The 27,810-nt window shown below is 47.9% G+C and overlaps 1 protein-coding gene and 1 long non-coding RNA gene across 14 annotated transcripts; one reads left to right on the top strand and one right to left on the bottom strand.

Annotated features, from left to right (window-relative positions):
* The first annotated feature begins 265 nt into the window (after nucleotides 1-265).
* IKZF4 (IKAROS family zinc finger 4) lies at nucleotides 266-26,501 on the top strand. Of its 10 annotated transcripts, XM_086713106.1 has the most exons (10): nucleotides 266-522; nucleotides 8,573-8,620; nucleotides 12,007-12,156; nucleotides 13,906-13,999; nucleotides 16,060-16,164; nucleotides 17,178-17,438; nucleotides 18,109-18,276; nucleotides 21,262-21,411; nucleotides 21,882-22,013; nucleotides 22,631-26,501. In XM_086713106.1, exons 3-10 carry the CDS (start codon nucleotides 12,070-12,072, stop codon nucleotides 23,389-23,391), a joined length of 1,758 nt encoding a protein of 585 aa, XP_086569232.1. In that variant the 5' UTR covers nucleotides 266-522; nucleotides 8,573-8,620; nucleotides 12,007-12,069; the 3' UTR covers nucleotides 23,392-26,501. The 10 variants fall into 10 exon arrangements, with proteins under 10 accessions (XP_086569232.1, XP_086569235.1, XP_086569233.1 ...); XM_086713109.1 differs by lacking the exon at nucleotides 12,007-12,156 and having other exon boundaries at nucleotides 267-522; XM_086713107.1 differs by lacking the exon at nucleotides 12,007-12,156 and having other exon boundaries at nucleotides 267-522; nucleotides 8,570-8,620.
* Nucleotides 4,867-22,024, bottom strand: LOC147579098 (uncharacterized). Of its 4 annotated transcripts, XR_015253549.1 has the most exons (6): nucleotides 21,899-22,024; nucleotides 21,148-21,515; nucleotides 19,999-20,505; nucleotides 19,254-19,405; nucleotides 14,656-18,285; nucleotides 4,867-5,024 (listed from the first exon to the last, which is right to left on the bottom strand). It is a non-coding gene; the product is annotated as an uncharacterized LOC147579098 (long non-coding RNA). The 4 variants fall into 4 exon arrangements; XR_015253547.1 differs by lacking the exon at nucleotides 4,867-5,024 and having other exon boundaries at nucleotides 14,411-18,285; nucleotides 19,234-19,405; XR_015253546.1 differs by lacking the exon at nucleotides 4,867-5,024 and having other exon boundaries at nucleotides 14,411-18,285.
* Nucleotides 26,502-27,810: the final 1,309 nt, after the last annotated feature.

Here is a 27,810-nt window from a genome sequence, read left to right as displayed (position 1 = left end):
GGGCAGATATGCCAGGGCAGGTGGGGGCATCCAAAGTGCGCCTAGCTTACAAATCAAACGCAGATGCAGGGGCAGTCATCGAGTTACCCTCCGCACGCGACCGCTCCTTTCCGACTTGAAGCTTTCGGCGCTCGGCTACTCTCCCCTAGCTCTTTTTCCTTTCCCCAGCAGTCTCCCTGGCTTGGGGGCGCTCGGTGTTCGGCCACGCCGCCTGTCGCCTGGTAGTGGGACCGGAAGTTGTTCGGGGGAGGGGGGACGGCTGTGGTGGGGGGGGGTTGCTGGGGGGGGGGCCGTTCCCTCCTCAGGTGAAGCCGCTGATGGAGATGGAGCCGCCGCCGCCGCTGAGTGCCCGGGTCCCGGGTCCGGCCCGATTGCCGCCGCCTCAGTGACCCCACTCCCCCCGCACTGGGCCGCCCGGGCCAGAGTGGGGGACCCCCGCCGCCCCGCCCCCCTCTTCCCCAACACCGTCCCCTCTCCCTCACCCCCCCCCCCCCAGCTTGCGCGCGCGCGGAGCTGCCTCAGGTGAGTGAGGGGCGGGGCTTGGGCGAAGCTCTGGGGGCGGGGCCTCGGTCGCCGGGGGCGGGGCCTGAGGGGCTTGGGCGTGAAGCAAGGGGAGACCCGGACTGGGGGCTGGCGGGAAGAGGGTGGCCGCCTGGGCTGTGGCCCGAGGGGAGGGAGCTGGCCCAGCTAGTGGGGGAGTTAGGCTCGAGGCTCCAAGGTTGAGGGGAAGGTAACGGAGAGCCAAAGGGTCCTAAAAAGGCGGGAGACGGGTCAAGACAGCCAGGAGCTGGGTGCGCGAGGCTCCTTGGTGGGGTACCGCTGGGGTAGAACAGAAGAGGGTGAGAAAGGAGAAGCAGAGGGGGTACCTGGGCAAAAAAGCGAGAGGACGGGGCGGAGGGGGGGGGCGGTTTGTCGAGAAGGTTAGAGAGAAGGACATAGGCCTCGGTGGGAAGATCTGGGAGGCAATGAGCAGAATGAGAGAAACAGTAGAGAAGAAACTTAGAGTGCAAGTGGAAAGTGCGGTCTAAGGTACCATGTAGGGTGAGACGTCTAGGGAACCTGAGAAGCAGGGTTGGGAAGGAAGAGATTCATTGCATATGAGTCCTAAGAAAGAAATGTAATAGAGGAAGCCCTGGGTCTGAGGACTCTAAGGAGAGACAGACTTTGGGAAGCAGTTGTAAACTGAAATAGGCCTCCGTGTACCTCTTTGCACAACCCATCCCCAGTTATTTTCTTCCCCCTTGTCTGCTAGAGTTGTAGATTCTCACTTTTGAAATTTTCATTTGACTTCTCTACTTTTTAATTTTTTCAAATTTTTAATGTTTATTTTTGAGAGAGAGAGCAAGACAGAGGATCTCAGTCAGGCTCTGTGCTGACAATAGAGAACCCAATGCAGGGCTCGAACTCATGAACCACAAGATCATGACCTGAGCCAAAGTCCCCTGCTTAACCAACTGAACCATCCAGGTGCCCCGCTTTTTAAAATTTTTTAATCGTGACTGGTCCTGTCATGAGGACCAGTTGGAGTCCTGTCATGAGTTGGGTTTTAATGGAACACAGATCTTTAGGTATAAGATGTTTAGGAAATAAAGTACCCCATTTCTTTCTCCAGGGTCAAGAATTTACTAACTCTGCTTCCAGGAAGATTTGATGCATTACCAACTATAGTGTGTCAAATTTTGCATACCTTCTTTCATTTCAGTCCTTTCTCTCATAAGCAAAACTGCCAACTGTTGTGACTCTTACAGATCCCCCACTGACATGTTTCATAGCCCCACCTGTTTCCCAGTCTACCCTGCCTGAACCCTTAAAGCATCAGTGGTGAGCTTAGAAAGTTTCTGACTCACTCACATATCAACCCTAGGCCTTCCATCATCAAGGCCAAGCAGAAGACCATTTGAGGCCAGGGCACCTGGGTGGCTCAGTTGGTTAATTGTCCCACTTGGGCTCAGGTCATGATCTCACAGTTTGTGGGTTTGACCCCCGAATCAGGCTCTGTGCTGACAGCTTGGAGCCTGCTTTGGATTCTCTGTCTCCCTCTCTCTCTCTCTCTCTCTCTGCTCTCCCCTGCTCATGCTCTCTCTCTCTCTCAAAAATAAATAAACATTTAAAAAATGTATAATAAAAAAAATTGAGGCCTGCTGTTTCCCCTTACTGCTATTTGTTCACTTTATCTGTGTGAAGGTACATGTTGATATTCTTAGGAAGCATTAAAAACAGGTGTCTGACTACCTAATAATTCCACCTAAGATAACTGTGATTCTGAGGACAAGACCAGGACAAGTCCAAATCAAACAATCGTTGAAATTGTAGCTTCTTGTTTGGTAGAAGTATCTCCTCATTGGTCTGTCAGTAGTTCAGTTAATATTGCTTTGTGGTGTAGGGAACTTCAGCCTTGCCTGAACACCCGAAAGCCAGAGAATCCAGACAGCTCCCTGGATCATGAGAATAGTCAGAAGAGTGGCTCATGAGATAAAAACAAAGTCTTAAAAGGAGAAAATTTAAAAAAATAAAATAAGAAAATAGTGTAGCCATTGGGAAGCAGGATAGATCTCACTGGAGCTTCTAGGGTGGGTCCCAGGTGGTGGGAGCTGCCCTCAATTTGGCAGGGTCGGAATTATATCTTGCCCTGGTCAATAGATGCTGATGTCTCAAGCACAGAATATAATGTCTTTGTTGCCCACTGAATGCAGGTAGTTCAGTTGTAGCTTCTGGGCAATCCCCTTCCTCTTAGTAGGTTAAGGGCAAAGCATGTTTTGGGACTTGGCTCAGAAAGAAGTCCTGACTTTTTTTCCAGTGAAAATGCAACTGAACATTTCTTCTTTATTTTCTCCTAGTTTAAATCTGCAGCTTGTACTTCCCAGTGTGGGAGGAACATTATCCCACCTTTTACCTCCTACTAACATCCACAAAGAAATTATTTTCTCCCAAACTGGCCATCTTTTTTCCTTCAACATACACACAAAATAACCAAGGAAAAATGAAGACAAATTATTGTAGGGCAGGTATTTCTGGGCTCATTTTACTCTACAAGAACAAATAAGAATGTGGAGCTCTGTGGGTGTAGACAATGCTACAGGCAGAGGGACTCCCTTTCTTTGTTGGTGTCATGACCCTGCCTAAAGAAGGCTCTGAATTCCCAGCTGTTTGATTTGCCTCCTTCTCAGAAGAGTTGTAGATTCTGTATTGGAAACGGAGATAATTTCAAGGTTTATCTGACAAAAGCATGTAAGAAAGGATAGTGCTGATATGAATGGCCTGTCCCCTCCTACCCCACCAGTGGGAGTGGCATCAACCTTGTAGACTCTGCTGGAATACATATGCTGATGTAATCCTTGAGCCAAGGAGCTCTGTTTCTACCTTAAAGAGACCTAGTAAGGGCCTCGGTTGGCATTTCCCTCAGGCTCATAATCTCTAAAAAGAGACATGGGAGGGAGAGGATTATTTTTTCTTCCATCCATAAACCAGTGTTTCTGGTTTAAGGATTTAAGCCACAAGATGCAGACCCCCAAATTTTTCATTTCAACATCCGAGAAAGAAGGTAAGCATGGGTGGTCCCAAACCTTCCCACTGTGGCAAAATTTAACTTTGGGCTGTAGTGGAAAGACTGGTTACCAGACTGATAACCTGGGTTCTATTTGGTCTTAATTCTGTCACTAACCAGATAGGTGACTCAGCTTAGTTTCTTCTTCTGTTAAAAAACAAGAGATTGGAGATCATCTCTCAACTCCATTCTAGCTGCAAGATTCCCCAGGTCCTACAACATTCCTGCCCTAGGCCCTCCACAAGAAGAGAGGCTTACTTGTCAGGGCAAGATTCTTTGTTAGCAGAGGAGCCTGAAAATATCTGTCCCGCCCAAACAACAGTGAGCCCTTTTGATCAGCATGCATTAGAGACTTCTGGTCAGGACTGCCACCAAAGGCAATTGTTCCCATCTCTTCCCCCTTTTTGCTACTCTATACCAGTCAGGATAGTTCACTGAACCTTCCACGTAATTTCAAACTTCACTTAAGCTAACTTTGTTAGGGGCATCTTTGGCTTCAAAACTAATTATTAAGAAACTCAAATCGAACACTGCTGGCCTACTTTTCTCACCTTTACCCAAACATACAGTTGAATAGCAGTGACTTTGTGGGGCCTTTCTATAAACACAGGGCTCAAATACTTCAGGGTATACCACAAACCCAGAGAGTATCAGCTCGTGTGCATCACCTAGTGATTTACCTGTTTAGTTTAGCCCCTCCATAGTTTCTTAAGTCTTAAAATGAGACATGGGAGGGGTACGATTGTTTCTCCTCCCATCTATAAACCTTAGCCTTCTCTCTCTTCTGCAGTCTACATGGGGAGGACAGGGAAGCGCAAAGAACAAGAAAAAAATATCCTTCTGAGACCTAAAAGGAGACAATGAGGTGATATTTTCCCACTCCCCAGACGTTGTGTTTCCAGCTCATACCCCTTTTTTTAGAGACTGGTCATTCCTAGGATTACCTGGGAATTCATCCCCTCAGCACTGCTCCCCAAGCACTTGGATAATGAAGCTGAGCTGTCTTCGTCTGTCTTATATGTAGACAGAAGGTCATCATCTACAGCCTGGTGAAAAAAATGAGTCAGACCTTTCTGCTATAAAGACAGACACATGAGCTGAGAAAAGGTTGGTGGGTTTCCTTCAGAGAGTACTAGGTTGACCCAAAGATCATTTCAGAGCTGCAGATTGCTCAATGTGAAGGTCTGTTTCCTGGAAAGGGGCACGTAGTCAGGCTGCAGACAATGCCTTATTCCATCTCTTCCCTCAACCATTTACTTTTTTCCTGTCCCCAGTTATGCAAAGCCCCGATAGACCACAGAAGCAGCTATGTGACTCCAACATGTTTTTGTGTCGCTTTCATTCAGTTCATGGAGGTACAGACAGGAGAGGATGATGCTGTGGGTTTGGTTTACTTGCAGTACCTGAACTGCTCACTCCCAGGCAGGTGAAAAGTCCTGTCTTGCTAATAATCACCGGGCTACACTTCAGGTCCCAGGTCCTAAGAGAGGCCAGAGAAAAGATTGCTACTCTCGGCTGTAGTTCCGGAACAATAACCAAAAGGATGGCACAAATCCTTGCCACTCTCTCCACCTCCACTTTCTTTCCCAACAATATCCTCCTTGCTACCTTTCTACACACTAGACCACATGGAGTATATTTTAAATTCCAATTTTGGAGTGTCACTGGATCAAACAGGATTCTTTGAAGGATTTGAAGAGCTTTAAATACTTGTGATATCCATCTTATTTCAGGCTTTCAGAGCTACCACATACAGAAAACTTGACTTTCTGACATTTTTGTCACCCAATAGTGAAAGCCGTGGGGATGTTTTTGTGGAGATGAGAAGCTGGGGGTGGTAGCTGATGCCTGACCTGCCCCTGGAAGTCAGACTTTGGATTGGTCATGACCTGGTGCTTGTCTGGAAGTGTGGTGGGAAATCTGTCTAAAAGGAATGTCCATTCCTGCCCATTCCTGTTCAAATGTGATACTGTGTTGATGGGAGAAAGCCAGGGCCATGGAGGACTCTTGTTACAGTGCCAAGTGGATTCAAAAGAACAGGGAAGAAAACCTTTGTCTCCGGAGGTTACAATGACCAACCTTTCCTCCCTCACAGAGACGCTTCCTTTTGAATTAGGAGACTAGCTATTTCTAGTTGCTTTGTATTCAGCTCACTGAACTGAATTTACAGTACATATGTGCCTACCTCCATCACTGAATGATGCCTATGTTGCTATAAAGCCGGTTTCTTTCCAAGATCTTTGAGCCAAACCTGTCTTGTGTAACTAACTTCTCTCTTTTTATGCCTCCTCCCCCTGCGGTATGTCTCCAATTGGCAGTGCCTAATTTGACCCAGTTCCTCTAAGGAGACACTAAGATCTGCCTGCCTGGCCAGGCAGGGGAGGAGGTGCTTTGAGGGGCGGGGAGTGGGAAGGTTGGGAGGGATGTGCTGCCTGGAGACTTGAACAAACAGTGAAGTACATCTACTGATTTGCTTCTGGCTCTCAGAGCACCAAGATTGGGAACAGCAGAATCTCGATCCCCTCTCACTTCCAGGGTTACCAACTTGGCATGTAGACCTGTTAGAGGCAGCCAAATGCTGATTTTGCCCAAGATGTGTCATGGAGCACCTGTTAAGAGCAATTAAGAAGCAGAAGAGCTCAGTTTACTGCTAGGAACAAAGTCCAACTCAGAAAACAACTCCTTCAGACCCTTCTGGAAATTGTTTTGGGACCATTTGGGCAGGTGTCCAAGAATGAGATGTACTTCCTGAGCCAGTGCTAGCTGAATGCTATGCTTCAACTGTTTTGCCTACCTAGTGCTTATCTAGCCCCTGGTTCCTTCGTGTTCTCTCTCTCTGTCTCTCTCTCTCTGTCTCTCTCTCTCACACACACATACACACACCACACACACATTACATTATTTCTCCCTGTAGAGCCTGCTCTACTTTTCCTCCTTTTTAAGTAACAGACCCCACTCCCACAGAGGTCATACCAAAGGAAAAGATGCCTTAATTGATGTTAGAACCAGGGGAAAGCAAGAAGATCCATGAAGGCCTTGAGTATTCTGACTTTCCAAAAGAAACAAGACAGTGGGGCACCTGGGTGGCTCAGTCGGTTAAGGGGCAGACTTTGGCTCAGGTCATGATCTCACAGTTTGTGGGTTCGAGCCCTGGGTCGGGCTCTGTGCTGACAGCTCAGAGCCTGGAGCCTGCTTCACATTCTGTGTCTCCCTCTCTCTGCCCTTCCCCTGCTTGTGCTCTCTCTCTCTCTCTCTCTCAAAAATAAACATTAAAAAACATTTTTTTTAATAAAAGAAACAAGATGGTTTAATGGGAAGAGCACAGCTCAGGAGACCTGTGTTCTTTTCTTTTGTTTTGTTTTGTTCCAGTCTCACCATGAGCCCAGAGACAAGTAACATCACTGCTCTGAGCCTCAGTTTCTCCAAGCAGAAAATGGAGGAAATCTTGCCCATTCTTGCTTCTCCTGTTTGTGTGCATGAGTGCGTATGTGTAGGGAAGTCACATGTGGCATCTTAGCTCTGCAGTAGTTTTGAAAAATCCTAAAAGGCAATTATGGAGCTAATGATTCAGAAATGAGAGGGGCCCCATGAGTAGCAGACCGCCCTTCCTCATTCTTTGAATCTCTGACCACCACAGTTCTATGGCTAGTTCCAGGGGGTATGAGTTTGCTAACCACTGTGGACTTGGGCTCTTCTAATCATTACCCCTAAGGGAACCTTCAAGGAACCACTTATTATTGTGGCTTGGTCTAGCAGTCTGATCCCAAAGCTGAGACCATCTCAGGGAGGATGTGAAGAAAAGAAGAACTGAAAATAAATTTAGATAAATTTTTCTTCCACACCCAGGTTTCCTGGGTGAGACTAGGACTCTCTGATGAAATCTAAGGCAGAGCTGCTTTGTGAAGTGAAGGAAAGCCCATGTTTCAGGCTTTGTCTTGAGACTTTTCAGAAGAGTATGATGTCTCTCGGCGCAAGAGTGACCTGGGGGAAGGGGGAGACAGGGTAATAGATACTTTTCCCCTGTGCATCCTCCAGAGTCCCCAATCCTTGCCTCTAACAGTATAGTATTACAAGCAAACCAAATTTTCATCCATCCACCTCAGAGAGATCCTTCAAAGAGACAGGAATCCTGGTGGCAGCTCCAACTGTTTCCTTTCCCCACTCTTGCGCCCTCAAATCTGCCCCTGGAGTATTTATTTTTCGTTAGGTGACTGGTGAAATCAATTTTGGAGGTATGTAAATTTCTACCAAAGAGATTTTTTTTTTCTTCCTCCCACAGGCTCCTAAAGAGAGAATTCATTGCAACAAATTATCACTTTTAATTGTTCTCAGTTCTTGATTTGTTTAATACTCTACTGCCAATTACTGCTTGCTTCTGTCAAATAGACTAACCTGCATTTTAAATTCAGGGTTCCCACCCTAAAAAATAAATAAATAAATAAAACATAGCAACGTAAGTGACAAGAATATGGGGAGACGCCACTTGAAGATTTAATTTGTTTATTATACCTTCAGTAGTGGACTCCACTGAACCTGAGGTGGGCTGCTCTCCTCCATATTTACCTTCCTGTCCCCCACACTCCCCCACATACCGCCCCCCCAACAAAAAGAATCCCCTGAGACAGAATCCTGTTTCTTCCTTTTATTACTACCCCATCCTTAAGGTACAGAGCTTCTATGGAGCTGGTTTCTGTGCCTCCAGAAAGCTGGGCTGTAACCTGTCTCCTTTCCCACAGCATCAGCTCCACCTACAGGAGGAGGGGTCTACTCTCAAAACCACACAACCAGGACCACTCTGGAGTAAGACATTGTTTCCACTTTGGAGGCCGGGGAAGCCTGTAGAAGTTGTGGGTTGGACAAGACCCTGGGGTCTGTAAGTCAGGGTACATTGTCTTTCTCATCAGGACAAAGTATGAGGTTTTTCATCTTTAGGATAGGGTCAGAGCACACTTGCTAATTCCAGAATGTTAGAAACCTCCTCCCTTCCCAGATCTGGCTTCTGATAGCAGCTATTTTCTCTTTCAGCAGACTCTAAGATGGATATAGAAGACTGCAATGGCCGCTCCTATATGTCTGGTATGCCCTCTTGTGCATTCTGTTTGTAAGGGGCTGGGAGCAGACACTCGCCTGTGGAGCAGAGTGGAGAGCCTTCAGCCTAGCACAGGACCTCTGAGTGCCCCAGTCGTCACAGAGCTGCCACTCATGCTTGGTTTGCTTGGTAGTGTGCATCTATTTTGGTCATTTTACATTCCCTAAATAGTGATTCTCTTCCCAGACTTCTTGGAGGATAAGGGTAGGGGAAGGGAATAGGAGGGGAATACGAGTGGAGACTAATAGGAATGATTTAAAAGTAAAGAGATTGAAGGAAGATGTGATTCCTTCTCCTGTTCTCTGAGGTCACCAGCCAAACAGGATATTCTATCCCAGCCAGGTAGACAGTGGAGCAGCGTTTCAAACCTCAAAGGCCTGCAGGAGCCAGTTGGGTATGTAAATGAGTGAACTGGGTTGGGATAATGAGCCGAAGAGAATGTGGGGACTGTCATGGACAGAGAACACATGTCCTACCTCAAGGAGCAACTGCTCCTCGGTGTCCACCAGTCACTGCCATGCCAGAATGTGTATCTGGTGTGGCCAAAACTTCCAATTTTTCAACAGAATTCAGAAATCCATATTTTATGTGAAATGTCTCCATTTTAGAATAATGACTCAATATTTTAAAAAAATGTTCCATGGAGCAAGCCAAACTTATCTATGGGCTGAATTCAGCCAGTGGGCCAACAACAAAGAGCCTTTGAAGGAGCGATATAGAGCCCACTTCTCATTTCCCCCAGTCCTTTGTCATGGTCATAACATGCTATGGCTTTTCATACCTGCCAAATACTCTTACTGAGGCAGAAGAGATCACTGCTTATACTACAAACGGCTTTTAGAGATATGAGAGTAATCAGGGTCCTCTCAGAGTTTAACAACAAGGTGAAAAAAAAAAATGCAGAATTTTTCTGGCCCTCTCTCTGAAGGTGCAGAAAAGAGCCTAAGACAGAGTTTGTCTCTAAGACACAAGGACTCCTTTTTTGGATCATTAGAATGTCAGGGCAGGGAATGATTATAAGAGATAAGGGGAGCCAGATTTGGGTTTTGACATGATGAGTATGCCCATCAGAAATCCAAGCACCATTGTAGAAATAACCCATAGCATTTTATTTTTTATACCCTGAAGTGGGACCAATGGAATTATGGGTATATTCAAAGATGATAGCTAGGTGGTTCAAACACACATATAAGAGTCATTGGTAGCACGTGGGTAACATAAGGTAAGACACTGACTCTGACCCCTTTCTTATTTAAGGGGGAAGGAGTTGGAATGGATTAAGGCATTCGATACCTGCCACACGCTGGACACAGTGACAGGGATCAAGTGGACTTATTTAATTGAAAGAGATTTTGTTGGAACTAAAATCATGGCCCTTCTGAGGAACCACCCAGTCCTTCTATCTCCTGCTCAGTTAGGCCTACTCAGAAAACCACTACTGAGCAACAACCACACTCAGGACGCTGTTTTATTGCTGGGGAACACTCAGATAAAAACCAGTCCCTGCCCTAATGTAGGTAAATGAGAAACTGAGAATGTGGCTGGGGAAATATCCCATGGAGCTCTGTCTCTGGAGAATGCTGGATATTAGAGGAAAGCCCCTAGGGTGGTTGCTTCACTGTGCTATGAAACCAAATTTTCCCCGCTTTCAGCGGGTTGACATTTCCTAGACAAGAGAAGCCTCTGCACAGCATAGTTTTTGAATGGAAGTAGAGGCCAGAAACCCCTCATCTGTGTTTCGAGAATTCTAGGTGCCAGCAGCCACGTTAAAGAGAAGGAAAAGGGAAAGCCAGGGCTAACATTAGTTCTGAAAAGTAGCTCCCGCAGGAATGGGTATGGCTGAGACAGTCCATTTGAGGGGCATCTGAGAGTCTCTAAATGACCCATCTCTCCTGGGCCAATATGCAAGCAGTGGGAAAGGCTGCTGTGTAGACCCTTCCTAAAGCACACTTTGGCCCTTCAAGGTCATCACAGCTCTTCTGTCTTCATACCAGGTGGCCTTCCCTCACCTGGCCACTTGATGAAGGGAGTATCTCTCCTGTTCTTTAAAGAGATTTTCCCACCTCACAGATCCTGATTCAGAAAATGCATCTTTTCTCCCTTTGTCTCTTTCTAAAGGTGCAGGTCAGTCCCTCCTGAGGGAGAGAGGGAAGAGAAGGGATCCACTAACTTACCACACAGATTTTCTCCCCACCTCCATTCCCTGTCTTTCAGGGGAAACTGAGTTGCTCAAACCCAGCTCATGCAATTAATTGACTGAGCGGTGCTTTTCACAAGTTTTCTGGGACTGTGAACTGTTTAAGGGAACCTTCGAAAGGGATCCAGGGGTAGGCAGCCCAAAGTTTCACAGCCCCTCCCACCCCCAAATTCTTGGAATCAGAAAATCTAGTCTCCAAAGTAGGTCAGCACGTCAGTGAGCAGCTCCTCTGTAAGGGAAGGGAGCAGAGGCCTTGTCTTGATAGAAGGCGGATTCATCCAGGGCTGTCGGCCACCCAGGCCCCAGGGGCACAGGAGGGAGGGGAGTGGAGGTGGGGAGAAGATACCAGGATTTTGCCTGGGATCTGAAAAGCCTCAGGGCCACAGAGCAACACTAGCCTGAGACCAGACTGCTGGGCCTTCTCGCTGCTGGGAAGGAGGGGGCTGTCAGTCCCCAGATCTAAAGAGCAACCTCCCTCCTGGAGGAGGAGGGAAAGGAGGGAATCTGAGTGCCTGAGTTTAGTGGGGGGAGGGGCTTTCTGACGATCTGAGAGCCTTGAAGCTGCCCCATGTCCTGGGCCCCATGACCTCTGGGGCCTTGGCTTCCCCAGCTGGCAGAGGATTGGGCCTTCCCTGGGGGCCCCCCTTTCTCCCTCCCACCCTGAGGGCCCATCCATCTCTCTCTCTCTCTCTCTTGCACACACTCTTGCCTCTCTCAGGCATTTGTTGTGCAGTTCCTCTTTGTCTGCTGGGCACGAGGGCAACGGCATCTGCCTCCCCCTCCCTGTGCACACCCCCCACCCCCACCCCTTTACTGGCTTGGGAAAGGGATGCTGTAGCCTAGCATCCCCCCCACCAGACACACATATACATTCTCTCCAGCCCCCTCCCCAAGCACATCCAAGCGTGCTCTCGCTTGCTCTCTCTCTCCCTCTCTCCCTCTCTCCCTCTCCTCTCTCTCTCCCTCTCTCCCTCTCTCTCCCTCTCTCCCTCTGCCTCTCTCTCTCTCTCTCTCTCTCTCTCTCTCTCTCTCTCACACACACACACACACACACACACACACACACACACTCACACACATACACCCTGGGCTGAGCTCTTCTTGTTGGCTGCAGCCGTGGGCCCCTGCTCACCGTGCCGCTGCCTGCGAAATGACGGCGGTTCCCCTCACTTCCAGGAATCCACGCTTCCTGGAAGGTGAGTGGCTGGGCTCACCCCTGCCTGCCACCGAGACGCAGACATGCACACACCACCCGCACTCCCTCGCCGTTTCCAAGGCGGCGGCCGCGTTCGCACCCCAGGGTCTCACCGGCAAGGGAAGGATAATGTAAGTTCAGGCAGAAGGTGGCTAGTGGAGGGGGAAGGGGGGTGCCGGGGCTAGGGAGCCAATTCAGTAACAACTCCCAAGCCTGAGGAGAGGGAAAGGATGGGGGCTGTGTGTGTGTGTGTGTGTGTGTGTGTGTGTGTGTGTGTGTGTGGCGGGGGAGGGGGCGTTCCTCCTTACACTTGCGGAGGATGGGAAGGGTGTTTGGTGTTGCTAAGCAAAGACTGCGACTTGGACAGTGGGAGATTGTGGTGACATCTTGATTAGGCCTTGGGGACAGATGTAGAGCTGCCCTGGGTGAAATGCCGAGACAGGCCTGGGTGGGAATGGGTAATAGAATCTAGGTAAAGAGGAGCCTTGGCAGCAGAAGCCTCAGCCTCGAACAGAGATCCGAGGGCCCTCAGCCTCTTCCCCACAATAGAGCTGGGGATGGGCGTCTTTCTTTGCTCCTGTACCCACTGTTCCCTGCTAGCAGGCTAGCATCCTGCCACCCTGGAGCCCATGGTCAAGACAGGGAAAGCAGTTAGGATAAGATTCCTTGCTGATAAGTGTGGAGGTTCTTAGACCTCATGGCTGTTCCCTAGAGGCAACCACTCTTTGAAGGGATCGAGGAAGGGCAGCAGGAGTGGAGGGCTTGTCTCCTTCAGCATGTGAAACACATTTAGCTGGTGGGACCTTGCCCCATTTCCTCTCTCTCCCTCCTGTTTTTCTGCCCCATACCCGCCTCCTTGTTCCTCTGATGTCAACCTCATGATTTGGCTTTGCCCTCTGGGGGTTCAGCCAATCTATGATGACTTTGACCAAGAAAATTTATCTGAGACCTGAGAGTGGCCTTAATTCTTGGCTTTGACAGTCTGGGGTTTCTTGGGAGTCCCAGGCATTTGAAGTTCCCTCACTGGGGTTTCTGGGACTGACAGAGGAACTGCTGAACTTCCTAAATCTGACTCTAGTCCCCTTCACCCTCCGGCTAGAACTCAAAATCCCAGGGTCCCCATAAAGACTTTCTGACCCCTAAAACAGATTCATTTTTATGTATTAGTGCCACAAAAGTAGACTTGAACCTGTTTTCCTTCTTACCTTTATCCTAGGGAGGGCAATGGCATCTAAGACCCACCCAGACTAACGGTGTGACTGTGGAGGCACCTACTCTTCCTCCTGTTCCCAGGCCTTAATAAGGAAGGGACAAAGGATATTTTCCTCTTAATGTCCCTAAATATTCCTTTAAGCATATTTTCCCCATATATCAAGCCCAGTAGGCTGGGACTAGAGATGGATTTCCAGCAAGTTCACTCATTGTTTTAGGGTCCAGGGCTCAGTACCAGGGCCCAGAGCTCAGTTCTTCCCCCATTACAAATATCAAGTGATTTAGGGCAAGTTAGCACTAATGTCTGAAAAGGAACAAGAAGACACTCCTTTTAGCCCTTTTAACCATAGTAAACCCTACACTGTGTTAAAGGACGTATTGTAAAACTGGGTCTGAGTCTACACATCTCAACCCACAACTCCTGAGATGCTCACTTTGATGATATGCGTGTGGTTCTGACTTGGGCAACTTTTCTAGATAACCATGGTTCATCTAAAGAGCCCCAGCTGGGAAAACTGAAAATGCCATAAGGCATTTTCTATAGATAGTGAACAAATTTTCCTCAGGCTTTGATGGGATAGAATGGGGGAAATGGGACTTTTAGAAGAGGATATGAATGGGAAATGGTCCCAAAGTCCTGAGTGGTTGTTTTCTTCCCACTGACCAAGCTGGAGAGGGATCCCTCAGGAGGGTGTGTTCCGGATTTCTTGCCTCAGGCCCAAGACTCCAACCATTTTATAATGGAATCTTTATTTTGTGAAAGTAAGTATGTACATAGCTGGGAAATTGGGTAAAGTACTAATAGGTGGACTTTAGGGATGAATTTTAGGGTTTGTCTCTCTCTCTCTCTCTCTCTCTCTCTTCCGTATTTAGGCTTGTGTGTACGCATCCATGCATGTTCATGTTAGCAGATAATGTAGAAGGCTATGGGTGTGTTTACCCCCGTAGGTATGTTCTCTTTATGTGTATCTACATGTGTGATATATGTCTGTGTTTCTGTGTATGTTTACCTACTTGTATGTTATTTTTGTTTATTTGTTTTTGTGGATTTTTTTACCTATAAATTTGTGCAAAAGATTGCGGGGAGGAGGGATTTTTTTTTTTTTTAAAGACATGATTCATATCTTCAGATATGTTAACTATTTTTTAAAGACATAACCAAACTCTCAAAACTCATTTTTACAAAGCAATTTATCAACAAGTTAACAATGAATATATTGAGAATAAACTTATGTCACTGTCAAGGGAACATCAAGTCGTATTTAGGTATTTGGAATCATATCAGATTGGAGGCTTTCTAGAGTAGTCAAATTTTTACTGATTTCAGAAGAGAAGATCTAATGGGCCCAACTCTCCTCTGCTGAAACAATGACTCTCAACTGGCTGTGTAGACGGTGGCTAAGGACATGAGTGCTTACTGTTTATGTTCCATCCGGGTTCCACCACTACCAGCTATGTCACCTTGGACAAGTAACACAGCCTCTTTTGGGCCTCAGTTTTCTCATCTGAAAAATTAAGACAATATTGGCACCTGCTTTAACAGGGTTGTTCACATAAAGTGCACAGAACAATACCTGGCACAAAATAAGCACTCAATAACACTCAATAAATGTTAGCAGCTGTCATTATGATCACTTTTATTATCATTAGACTCAGGGACAATTCCAGCTGCCCTTCCTACAGATCCCAAACCTGGTGCTGGGGGCTCCGGAGAGGAACAATAGGGAAGAGCATCTGTCCTGAACCACCTCCCTTTTGAGGCCCCCATTTTCCTCTCCACCCTGGCCTGCCCAGCCTCAGCCTTCCTTCCTGTAGATGTCAGGCAGTGATGCTCTTCCCCTCAGGCCTAGAAAAAGGTAGAGTGAACAAGATGCAGCTACTGAGCTTGCAGAAGTCAGCACTGGGCACCAGGCTGACAAGGGCACAAGGTGATGAGGGAGCATAAGTTAAGCTGAGGACAAAGTACAAGCTAGCCTCCTGGGCCACTCCCCCCCACCCCAGGTGGAATATATGTGCTATTCCTCAGACACTCCTGGCTACCCAAGAACAAAGGAAAGGGGCTTAAGTGCTTACCATGGTGATGTGGGAAACAAAGGCAAATGAAAAATTAAATTCCCTTACTGCCTACAGCCCATTGACAAGTCCTTGAAACAGGCAGAGTGACCTTCCTCTAGAGCTCAGCTGCCTCGATGATGACACTTTGCTATGGGCAAAAGAGAATCTTAGCTTAACATTATCCCAACCCCCAGGATCCTGTAAGTCTACTTTAACATATAAAAATTCCTTTGGAAACTTCCTTTATCTCAACTCCCCCAAGATATATGCTGGCAATCATACCCCAAGCTTATGGTCCTCTGATATACATCTGAAGGGTCTCATGACTGAGATTTTACTAAATGGTAATAAATGGCATTTTCCTAACAGTAGCTGGCCCCTTGAAGTCCTGGAAAGCTTGCTTCCAAAATTCCTTGGAGACTTACTCTGTCCCTAACCCCCTCCCAATCTGAGGGTATATAATCAGTTACCCGTAGCAACCCCAGTGCAGCTCTTCCTGCCCACGGGTCCTGTCCCCGTGCTTTCATAAAATCACCTTTTTGCACCAAAGACGTCTTCAAGAATTCTTTCTTGGCCGTCAGCTCTGGACCACCCCACCATCACCCCAAAACTTCATCACAAGGTATGGTGCTGAACGTATAACACTGCCTTGTACATGGCTACAAGATGAGTGTTTGCAAAGCATAACAGAATTTTGAAAAGGTGAGGCAATGGACAGTAAAAGGCCCGGCTGCAGCTTCACCTGTCCTCTTATTCTCTCCTCCAAGGTAGCGGGGACTCATCTCTGGAGAAGGAGTTCCTTGGGGCCCCGGTGGGGCCCTCGGTGAGCACCCCCAACAGCCAGCACTCTTCTCCCAGCCGCTCACTCAGTGGTAAGTGCAATCTCCTGCCCTGCCCTGGCACTAGGCACCCTGTTTGTGTTTGGCCCTCAGTTCACCCTCCACTGGCAGCCATTTCCCCATTGCTGCCTCCCTCTGGTTTCCTGCATACAGCCTCTAAAACACTAAGGAGTTCAGCATCTAGGGTCCTTCTGACTTCTGGAAGGAGAGTGAATGGTCTCTGCCAGACAAGGGTAGAATTAAAAGAAGCACGGGTGGGATTAAGCTAAAGTCTCCAAAGAGAAACCCTGGAGTTGGAGAAGCAAGGACATAGGAATGGTCACAAGTTAGAGTCAGTCAGGAAATAGAGATGAGAGGGATCTTCTCATCACCACCAACCCAGCCCCACCCCCATTCTCCTGCCCGGACAGGGTCCCCATTACTGCCTCTTCTAGCTGGCCCTAGATCTGTGACATTCTCTAAATGGTTGGAATAGCCAGGAATGTAGGTCAGAGCTAGAGCCAAAGCTTACTCCTCAGTGGCTCCTCCCTCCTTCATCCCCCTCTCCAGATTTTAATGGAGGGGAGTAGAGGGGGTTCACTCTTATGGGGAGGGAGGATAATGTGAGCCATGTCTGTCTTCCAGTTTTGCTCTCTCTTTAGCCTGCCATCTCTTTGGTCTTCCTAGGACCATTTTCCCGCCACTGTTACTTGCTGGCTTCCTGCCCAGGGCCAAGCCAGACGTCTTTCTTTATGACAAGAGAGTGGAGAAAAAGGCTCTCCTTAGCCTCCTCCTCTCCCCAGTGGGACAGAAGACATCCAATGTACCCCAACTTCTTTCTCTTGAAGCCTATTTGCCTGGGTGGTGAGATAGGAGGAAAAGGTTGTTTCAGGTCCCAGCAGGAGTGCCATATCACCACCGAGGATACCGAGGGTATTGGCCACTTTTAAAGCCCACGTGTCTCAGGGCCGGGAGAAAGCCTTCTGGACATTGGGAGTGACATTCTGGTCTGCGGGCAGGTTCCCCCCTTTGCCTGTCTCTGTCCTAAACACCATCCCACCCTTCAGCCAACTCCATCAAGGTGGAGATGTACAGCGATGAGGAGTCGAGCAGACTGCTGGGGCCAGATGAGCGGCTCCTAGAAAAGGACGACAGTGTGATCGTGGAAGACTCGTTGTCAGAGCCCCTGGGCTACTGTGATGGAAGTGGGCCAGAGCCTCACTCCCCCGGGGGCATCCGGCTGCCCAATGGCAAGCTCAAATGTGATGTCTGCGGCATGGTCTGTATCGGACCCAATGTGCTCATGGTGCATAAGCGCAGCCACACGGGTGAGTAAGCCAGGGGGTTGAGGAGGAGCTCCCAGGGTAGGCTGGAAAAGCAGAGGCCCACAATGCAGTGGGACAGCCTCAGAAAGGGAAGAGTCTCTCCCAGCACATTTTCTAGCCAATGAAAGAAAGGGGGGATGGCGTTTGGATTCCCTCCACACTGTACTTCTTTGGCACTCTCATCAGCTGTTGTTATAAAGAAAAACTGGTATTTTTCTCAGGAGGTGAGGGAGAGGTAGATGTAGCCTCAGGATGAATCCTACAGCCCAACAGGGGTAGGACCCTGTTTGGGCCCTGTTGATTTAGACAAACAAACATATACAAACAAAGAAAAGGAGACAAAAGCCTCTTCTCAGCTTTCTCAGCCTTTGGGCTCCAGGGGCAGAGTGGGTCTTATAAGGCTCAGTTTTGGGTTAATGATCTTTTGGCCCAGAGTTCCAGGCCTGGTGCCCTTTGCCCTGCCATTCATCCTGATCCACACCTTCCCAGGGTAAGTCTCTTCCCAAGGGAATCTTTAGAAAGCAGGAATTTCCTGTGCGTGCCACAGCTCTGCCTCTCAGTAATTGTTCTGAGCATCGTCCCTTAGGCAGGGTGGGGCAGAGGGTGACAGAAGAGGTTCAGCCTTCAAAATTCCTCACATGCAGTCCTCAGAGATCTGTTCTTTCTCTTGCAGGTGAAAGGCCCTTCCACTGCAACCAGTGTGGCGCCTCCTTCACCCAGAAGGGGAACCTGCTGCGCCACATCAAACTTCACTCTGGGGAGAAGCCTTTCAAATGTCCCTTCTGTAACTACGCCTGCCGCCGGCGCGATGCTCTCACTGGCCACCTCCGCACACACTCGGGTCAGTTACCTATTTAGGGGGAAGGAAGAGTGGGACCTCAGTACACCCAGAAAATAGAGCTCAGTGACCTCTCTGACATTTGGGGAGTTACAGTGTCTGTCACTGAGGAGGGCAGAGCACTCACAGAGCAGATAGGGCCCTGCCTCTCTCACCCCTCGTCTGGGCAGCAGGGCCCCATGGGGAATTTGGGGGACTCTTTGGTGAGGTATTTTACATCTGCCACACTGTGACTTGGAGCAAAAGGAGCAGGGGTGATTTTCTTGGCTCTTAACAGTCACTCGCCCTTTGTTTTTTAAAGTTTCGTGCTAATGCCAGAACCATCTGTGCCTTGTCATCCCCCCACACACACATACTTCTAAGCATCAGGAAAACCCTTCCTCATACTCCCCTGTGCTCGAGGCCCCACACTCATCACCATCATCACCTCCCTCCAGAATACCAGACGTCTCGGACAACCACTCTCTGTCCTCTCCTTTACTTCCTACTGGTTCCTGAAAATAGCCATGGTCCTCCAAACTGGGAGAAAGGTAGCCTAGGAAAAACCTCTGTTCCCCATCCCAAGAGGTTGTCACCTTCCCAGAGGCAAGAACAAGTCATGAGGGTGTCTAGAGGGTAGTGTTTGGATCAGTGCCAGCGAACCAGACTACCCGGGTTTCCTACCCCAGCCAAGACTGTTTGAGTCAACATCTGTCTGAATCAGCTGGACAGATAGCACTTTTGAAGCATCTTACTAAATTTTAAGTTTTTGACTTGGCCTTGTGAAGAGGCCGGGAGTCACGCTGGCAGGAAGGAGGAGCTCAAGAGTGGGGAAAGGCTGGAAGAAGGGCAGAGGGAAAAAATTAGTAGGATTTGTCCTTGGAAATGTTCCTTGCTATTTTTCTCTTTTCCCAAACTCTCTCAGGCCAGGATGTAAGGGGACAGAGCAATCACCTCATCACCCTTTTCCCAGCCACCTACCGTATTCTAGGTTCTCTCACCTTGGAGGTGAGTAGAGAAACAGGGAGAAAGGTCATCGTTGATTCAGGCTTTATAATCCACAAAGCATTTTGCTTGTTTTTTCATGTGATCCTCATAACGCCTCTAAGGTAGATGGCATTATCCTTGTTTTGCTGACAAGGATACTGAAACTCTGGGGGAGAAAGAAAGGAAGAAAAAAAAAGATTTGCTGGTCACAGAGCTATCCTGCAGCCTTCCTGGACCCCTATAAATGTTCTGTGTCAAAGAATCCTACTCCTTTTCCTCAGAAAAGGGGCGGCTCCCCCTGCTGGTTTGGAACAAGGATGGCTTCTCCCTAGAATTCTTGAACCAATAGCAATGAGGCCAGCTGGGTAAATTTTGGATGTTGTTCTGTAGGAGACTTATTAGGGACAGAATTAGACACAGATATACCACTGGGTCCCATCTCTGTGATATGCTTTCTGTTATAACCCACACTATAATGAAAAAAGGGGCTCCTCTCCCAGATGTTAAACCATTTCCCCCAAAGTCTTGAGTGGACAGGGACCATGGCATTCACCTCATCTCCCAAATACTAGGATTTACAGAGCAAGGTCAAAATGGCATTAGACTGATTGAATCAAGGCCCAGTTTATGGGTGTGTGTGTGTGTGTGTGTGTGTGTGTGTGTGTAAGGGCCGCGCAGCTAGTATTACCAGCCTCCTGGAGACACCTCCTATCTTCCTGCTCAATAGTAGCAAGATACATAAAATAAAATATACAGTACCTTGTTTCTCTCACTTTCCTTCTCCTGTCACAAATATCATCTCTCAAAAGTTGTCTTTAAATGAAGTGTCCATCTCAGTTTTCCTGACTTCTTCAGTAGAAACAAAATCTTCTTTTTTTTCTTTAAGTAATCTGTACAGTCACCATGGGGCTTGAACTCACAACACTGAGATGAAGGGTCGCATGCTCTCCCAACTAAGCCAGCCAGACACCCCAGAAAAAATCTTTATAACTTGTTCTTTATTTTTAAAAAAATTTTAAAGGCCCTCAAAGTTGTTGTTTCTGTTCCTTTTACTCATTTCCTTTATTCTCCTCTCTGTCCTTTTATTCTTTTTCTCTTCTCGGAATTTCTCTATCAGTGATAGTTGTTCTGGGGCTCTCTTGGTATCTCAGTGCAGAGGGACAGAAAAATAAGCAGTAGAGGCGCCTGGCTGGCTCAGCTGTTGAAGCATGTGACTCTTGATCTTGGGGCTGTAAGTTCTAGCCCCAGATTACTTAAAAATAAAATCTGAAAGAAAGGAAGAAAAAAAGAGAGGCAGAGAAAGAGAGGGAGAGAGGAAGGGAGGGAGGGAGGAAGGAAGAAAGAAAGAGAGGGGGAAAGGGAGGGAGGGAGGGAGGGAGGGAGGGAGGGAGGGAGGGAGGAAGGGAGGAAGGAAGGAAGGAAGAAAGAAAGGAAGAAAAGCAGTAAAACTAGGCTAAGGATGGAGGTAAAAGTGTAAGTAAAGGTCAGTGAGAACTGTCCCTCCCCCCATCGACAGATCTAAGGGCTCTCATTTCTGTCACCCCAGGTCACCAATTTCCCTCAAACCGAAGCAGATAACTCATAAGCAAAAAATCCCCTTGTCTGATAAACAGCACTTACACCCGCTTGCCACATGGAAAGGTTAAACCACAGTCTGGGCCCCAGAATCTGAGACCCTGGGGTGGGGCCAGCCTGCCTGCCAGGGACGATCCCCTACAAAGTCCCTGGGTCCTCCCTTCCGTTTTTAGCAGCAGTTTGGCCATCGTGAGGCCCACCAGCAGTCCAAAGCTATATGCCCTGGCTCCCCTCTGTCCTCCCATAGCTGCGCACTGGCCCTCTTCTCCACAGTTCGGTTATCTGTCCATGCTTGCAGCTGGAGTCAGGGAAGGAAAGACAAGCCGAACTCACCTGAGCGACATCCCTTCCTCCTCAAGCCCATGAGCCTTTGCTCCTGGATGGTTTTGTAGAGCCAGGGTACAGGGAGAAGTAACTCATGCCATCCGTCTCCCGTCTCCTCCACAGTCTCCTCTCCCACGGTGGGCAAGCCCTACAAGTGTAACTACTGTGGCCGGAGCTACAAACAGCAGAGTACCCTGGAGGAGCACAAAGAGCGGTGCCACAACTACCTACAGAGTCTCAGCACTGAAGCCCAAGCTCTGGCTGGCCAAGCAGGTAGGGCTGTAGGCAGGCCTGTGGGGGAGGTGAGGGCTGGGTCAGAGGGAGTGCAGGACCAGGATGATTCCAGCATCTACCCCCTCTTCACAAAGGGATGCGATCTGTGGAAAAAGGACAGTTACCTCAGTAAATCTGCCAAGCCCTCCAGTCGGTGCAAAGCCCTGTGGTAGGTGCTGCAGGGAGATCCAGGGGTCAGAGAGGATTTGATCTATGTCCTCAGTGTAATGGGAGAGAGAAAACACAAGGAAGTATAAAATCAAGGGTCACATGTACATAATTGTCCTCAAGTTACTTGAAATGTTGCTAGGATGAGCTCTGGATGGGCGGGGAGTGAGCAGAACCTAGTTTTCCAGGTATCGGGTATGACCTTCCTTGGCTACCGACCTGCTGATTTTCTCCAGGCAAAGGCTGCTGGGCTAATGCTACCCCCATTCAGCTATTACTTATCTCCACCTCCTTCTCCCCAGGTGATGAGATACGTGACCTGGAGATGGTGCCAGACTCCATGTTGCACTCATCCTCTGAGCGGCCAACCTTCATTGATCGGCTGGCCAACAGCCTCACCAAACGCAAGCGTTCCACCCCCCAGAAGTTCGTAGGTAAGAATCCTGTTGGAGAGAAGACATCAGCTTTAAGCCACAGCTCATCTAAATCTGAGCTCTGGTAGCCATTTGACCAGCTAGGTCTGGAGATTTGATTTGGAAAAGTGGTCTGGTAGTCTCTGGTGCTCAGAAAACATCCCCAGAGAACAGGAGGGGAGTGAAGAGGGAGAAGGTACCTCAGGAGGGTGGAGAGGGGTCAGTGTTGAGGGGTCTTGTGGTAGTTGTAAGAGGAAGGGGTCAGGGAGCTCAGGTTCTTCCAGGTTTTGAGAATAGCAAGGACTTCAGCCTGTGGGAACTGAGAGAATGACTCTTAGTGTCAGAGGGAGGAGGTGTGAGTGTGGGGTCCACCCATCTGGCCTTGATTGTTCACTCTCTAGCTTTATAAAGAGTAATGAAGGAAGTTTTAAAGATCAGTGGGCTGGGACTGAGTCCTTCCCTAAGATTATAGCCTGGAGTTGGGGAGTGGCCCCAAAGAGGACCTGACCTTGAGGGAAGTAGATGAGGGGTGGTAAATAATATTACAGCCATCCCCATGGTAAGAAAACAAAGAAGTAATCCTGGAGGAGCTTGGGAATTCTCCAAACCCAGCTCTGCTGAGGTCCTCTTCTCCACAGGTGAAAAGCAGATGCGTTTCAGCCTCTCAGACATCCCCTATGATGTGAACTCGGGTGGCTATGAGAAGGATGTGGAGTTGGTAGCACATCATGGCCTGGAGCCTGGCTTTGGAGGTTCTCTGGCCTTTGTGGGGGCAGAGCATCTGCGTCCCCTCCGCCTTCCACCTACCAATTGCATCTCAGAACTCACACCCGTCATCAGCTCTGTCTACACCCAGATGCAGCCCCTCCCCGGCCGACTGGAGCTTCCAGGGTCCCGAGAAGCAGGTGAGGGACCCGAGGACCTGGCCGATGGAGGTCCCCTCCTCTACCGGGCCCGAGGCCCCCTGACCGACCCTGGGGCATCCCCCAGCAATGGCTGCCAAGACTCCACAGATACAGAGAGCAACCACGAAGATCGGGTTGGGGGGGTGGTATCCCTCCCTCAGGGTCCCCCACCCCAGCCACCTCCCACCATTGTGGTGGGCCGGCCCAGTCCTGCCTACGCCAAAGAGGACCCCAAGCCACAGGAGGGGTTACTACGGGGCACCCCAGGCCCCTCCAAGGAAGTGCTCCGGGTGGTGGGCGAGAGTGGTGAGCCCGTGAAAGCCTTCAAGTGTGAGCACTGCCGAATCCTTTTTCTGGACCATGTCATGTTCACCATCCACATGGGCTGCCATGGCTTCAGAGACCCTTTCGAGTGTAACATCTGTGGTTACCACAGCCAGGACCGGTACGAATTCTCTTCTCACATTGTCCGGGGGGAGCACAAGGTGGGCTAGCCACCTGCTGCCCTCCCCTCAGTCCGCCACTCCACTGCCCTGCCTACACGAGTCTAGCTCTGTCCCCACTACATCCCAAGGAGTTTTGCTCGGTAGCCCCCACCACTGGCTACCTGACTTCATACTTGACCCTGACCCCTCTTCACCTATTCTCCTCTACCCTGACTGATTTAAGCATTGTGATGAAACAGGCTTTTTTGCTTACATTTCTCCTTTTCCTCTTCTCCTCTCATCCCAGCATATTCAGAGTTATTTATTAATACAATTTGTGGATGTTTCTTTTGCTTTTTTTCTCTTAACTTGTATCAGTCGCTTGCCACTTCCCCCACCCTCCTGCCCACAGTCCCTTTCCACTTTAGACCTCATTTTTTTTTCTTTGATCCAGCTTTCTCTAACAGCCCTAGGGGTAGGAAGCTCCTCTTAGTCCTAAGAGTTCTGAGCTTCTTGTGTTAATTCCTCACCTTTTGCTTTATCTGATTCTTCAGTTTTGATGCTGATAGCTCCCTCTGGCCCTCCGTTTGCTCTGTGGCATTATATCTCCTCTCTGGGACCCTCCAACCTGGTACTCCATACCTCTTGTGCCCTCTCACTTTAGGCAGCTTGCACTATGCTTGAAAAAATGAAGCTTTCCTCATTTGGAAGTAGGAGGGGCTGAAGAAATTCTCCCCAGGCACTGTGGGACTGAGGGTCCTCTTGATGTTCCCCTAGTAACGTGAGTTCCCCAAAGCCCACATTCGGGAATCTCCCTCTGGGATGTGATCTATCTCTTCTCTCCTCAAACAACCCCCAACACAGCTACTCTCTTCAACCTCCTCGTCTACTCAGTGGTGGTTTTTCTCTCCTTGGAGTGCCCCAATTTTATATTCTCGGGCCAAGGCTAGGTCTGCAATCCTGTCTCTGACACGTTGGGAGCCACAGGTGCCTAATTGGGAACCAGGGCATGGGAAGGGGGTGGTTTAAAATTCTTCTCTTTCTCTTCCACCTCTAAACTTCTTCACTCTAGTGACCTTCCTAGGCTCTCAGGGGCTCCTACAGTCCTTGTCCTATGAGAAACTAGTGGGTTGCTGCCTGATGACAAGGGGCATCTCAACCCCTCAGTCATGCTGCCTTCTTCTTCTCCCCGCAACCCCCTGCAAGATTCACCCTCATTCCCAGGCTTCTGGGCCCTGTTCTTAAGATCAGTGGCAGGGAGAAAAGGGTGTCTCTTTTCTCTCTTCTAATTTTCAGTATAACCAAAAAATTATCCCAGGATGAGGAAGGGCATTTGCCCCTCACCTTATTCCATTCTTGTCCCAGCAAGAATGGGATGGGCACAACTGAACTGGGGGTCATCCTTTACTGCCCCCTTCTATACTCAGTTCCCAGATGTAGGGCAGGAGGGGGCACTCTCCTCCTGGCTACAGCAGAGACCCCCTGGCTTTTTGGGTAACCTAGTTAGTGAGAAGGGGGCAGGAGGAGATAGCTCTACTGCAAGTGGAGGTCTCTTTCTACAAGCGTTTTCTGCCCCCAGGCCACAGCTATCCCATTCTCTGCTTCCTTGAGATTCAAACCAAAGGCTGTTTTTCTATATTTAAAGAAAAAAAGAAAAAAAAGAAAGTAAAAACCAAACACAACACCTCACAAGTTGTAACGCTTGGTCCTCTCTCTCTCTCCTTTTCTCTTCCCTTCCATCTTTCTTTCCATATGTCCTTTCCTTATTGGCTCTTTTGCCTCCTACTTTTCTCACTCCCTATCAGGGATAATTTAGGGGGATGGTGAAGGGTTGGCTAAGGAACAGACCCTGGGATTGGGGCTCCAAAGGGCTCTAAGAAGAGTCTACCTTACCCTCTTATGGGAAGGGAGACCCTAGAAAAACTTCTCCTCTTTTTCCTCCTTTTTCTCTCCCATTATGTAGTCTCCCTGAGAGAACCAGATTGTCAGGAAGGGGCATTGTGGGTTGATTGTTCCTCCCAATGTAGCAATAAACAGATGCTGCCAAGGGCAGAGGATGGGGGAGTTAACTGGAAGGAGAGTGGTCTCTAGATAAGGGGAGAGTCTTCTCAACAGCACCCTAGGGACCTGGCTCCTTGTTTCAGGATGGCAGCAGAGCTGAGATTAATATCTAGGGTTCTCCTCAACTGTTCTGGTTATTGAGCCCCTTCCTGTTAAACTTACCCCTCACCACCTCTTCTGCGTCTGCTGTGTACTTGGTGACACCTCATAAGGACTAGTCCCTTCTGAGGTATCAGAGCCTTAGGGTGCCCCCATCCCCTCCCCCAGTCAGCTCTGGCACCTGTAACCTCCTGGAACATGAAGGACTATGCTCTGAGGCTATACTCTGAGCCCATGAGAGCAGAGACTGGAAGGGCAAGACCAGGTGCTAAGGAGGGGAGAGAAGGGCACTCTGTCTCTCTCCAGACCATCACTGCACTTTAACCAGGGTCTTAGGTACAAAATCCTACTTTCCAGAGCCTTCCAACTCTGGAACCTCAAACATCCTCATGCTCTCTCCCAGCTCCTTTTGCATAAAAAAAAAAAAAAAAAAAAGTAAAGAAAAAGAAAAAAAAACCCACATTGAAACCCACATGGAGAAAAGAGGTGTTTTCCTTTTATACTGATATTCAAAACCAACACCACACACAAAAAGTTTCTAAATAGACACTTTTCCAGACCTTTGTTTTTTTTGTGTCAGTGTCCAAGCTGTGGATGGGATTTTGTAATACTTCCAGCAGCTTCTTTCTTTGTGTACATAATATATATATATATTATATATATTTTTAATCAGAAGTTATGAAGAACAAAAAGAAAAAAAAATAAAACACAGAAGCAAGTGCAATACCACCTCTCTTCTCTTTCTCTCCCAGGGTTTCATTTGTAGCCTATGCTTGGTGTCTCCTTGGACCTTACCCTTTCACCTCCTCCTCTTCCTTTGGTTTCCTCCAACCCCCTTTTTTAAAGAGTTTTTCTCCTTTCTCAAGGGGAGTTAAACTAGCTTTTGAGACTTATTGCAAAGCATTTTGTATATGTAATATATTGTAAGTAAATATTTGTGTAACGGAGATATACTACTGTAAGTTTTGTACTGTACTGGCTGAAGGTCTGTTATAAATAAACATGAGTAATTTAACACCCTTGGTTGTTTTTGTAGACTTCCTTTGCTGTAACTTTCTGCTGGGAGGAAGGGGGGCCTCCTTGCTGTATATTGTACTAACTGCTAAACGTTTTGAAGGTGAACAAGTCTAAGACTAAGAGGAAGCCAAATAAGAATGCTCAAGTTGTTCCCACAGAAGAACAGATTTTTCGACCTACAGTGGGAAGTGGAGATTTTCCTACCAGGAGTGCCTTCAGGATAGAGAAAGCCCAGCTTGCCTATCCGTCCAAAGTAGAGATTCATCAAACATTTGTAGAGTACCTACTATATGCAAAACACATTCCATGCCTGGGGAGATACAAGTTACAATAACATGAGAGATTAAAACAATAGGATCTACCACTTCCTGAGCATCTCATAAATGCCAAGCACTGTGCCAAGTATTCATTTAATAGTAGAAACCACCTACAAATAAATGATCCACCATTACTAGTGAAGAAATAAAAACCCAGAAGAGAATAAATAACTTGTCCGAAACTCATCAGCCAATAAATGTCAAAACCCAGATTTGAACCCAGGAGTGTGTAACTCCAAAGTCTGTGTCCATACCTTTATGCCAGGGAATGCAGCCACTGAAACTCCTAGGTTATAAAAATCCAAAGAAAAGCCAAGATAGGAACATTAACTTGATTCTTAAATCTTAACTATTTTCTGTCCCCTTCACGCTGCACTTTTTTCTGTTTTATCTCACTGCCAATCCATACACTAACGTCTGCCTTCTGTTTCCCATGAGACTATATTGAAGTGAAAATTGAAGACACTTCCATCTAAAGTCTATCATTTTCTGTGCCTCATTAAAACTAACAAATTCAAAATTGGGAGAGACCATGAATATAGTTGTTCTGAATCCAAAACAAAGTTAGAAAATAAATTTTAACCCCAATAAATTGGATTAGAGATTAAAAGAAACTGAAAGAAAAGAAAAAACAAAACAAAACAAAACACGATGGGTTTCTTTTGAGAGAAAGTAACTGGTGTTCAGACTCCAGAATGATTCATGAATGAATTGTGGATCTCCATCTGTACCATCTTGGGTCTGAATTCTGGGAGGTCCACTTGACACTCTAATTTTTTCATATTTGGAGACAACTGGGTGGTTGGCCGCCCATGGATAGCATTCCGGCTCAAAGCTGAAGACTTTCTGAAGACTCTTCAGAGGTAATTGGAACTTATATGAATGAAAGTATGTTTCAACCATAGGCCAAACTCATCACGGGAGTGATGAAATCACTTCAGTGGGGCTTGGTCAACATTTATTAAAGCAAAGTATAAAATAGAACATATCATTG

Source organism: Puma concolor, chromosome B4 (assembly GCF_028749965.1).
Source record: "Puma concolor isolate L17-30 chromosome B4, mPumCon1.1.hap2, whole genome shotgun sequence".
In the NCBI taxonomy this organism is placed as follows: Eukaryota; Metazoa; Chordata; class Mammalia; order Carnivora; family Felidae; genus Puma; species Puma concolor.
This window is presented reverse-complemented; position numbering and strand designations above follow the sequence as displayed.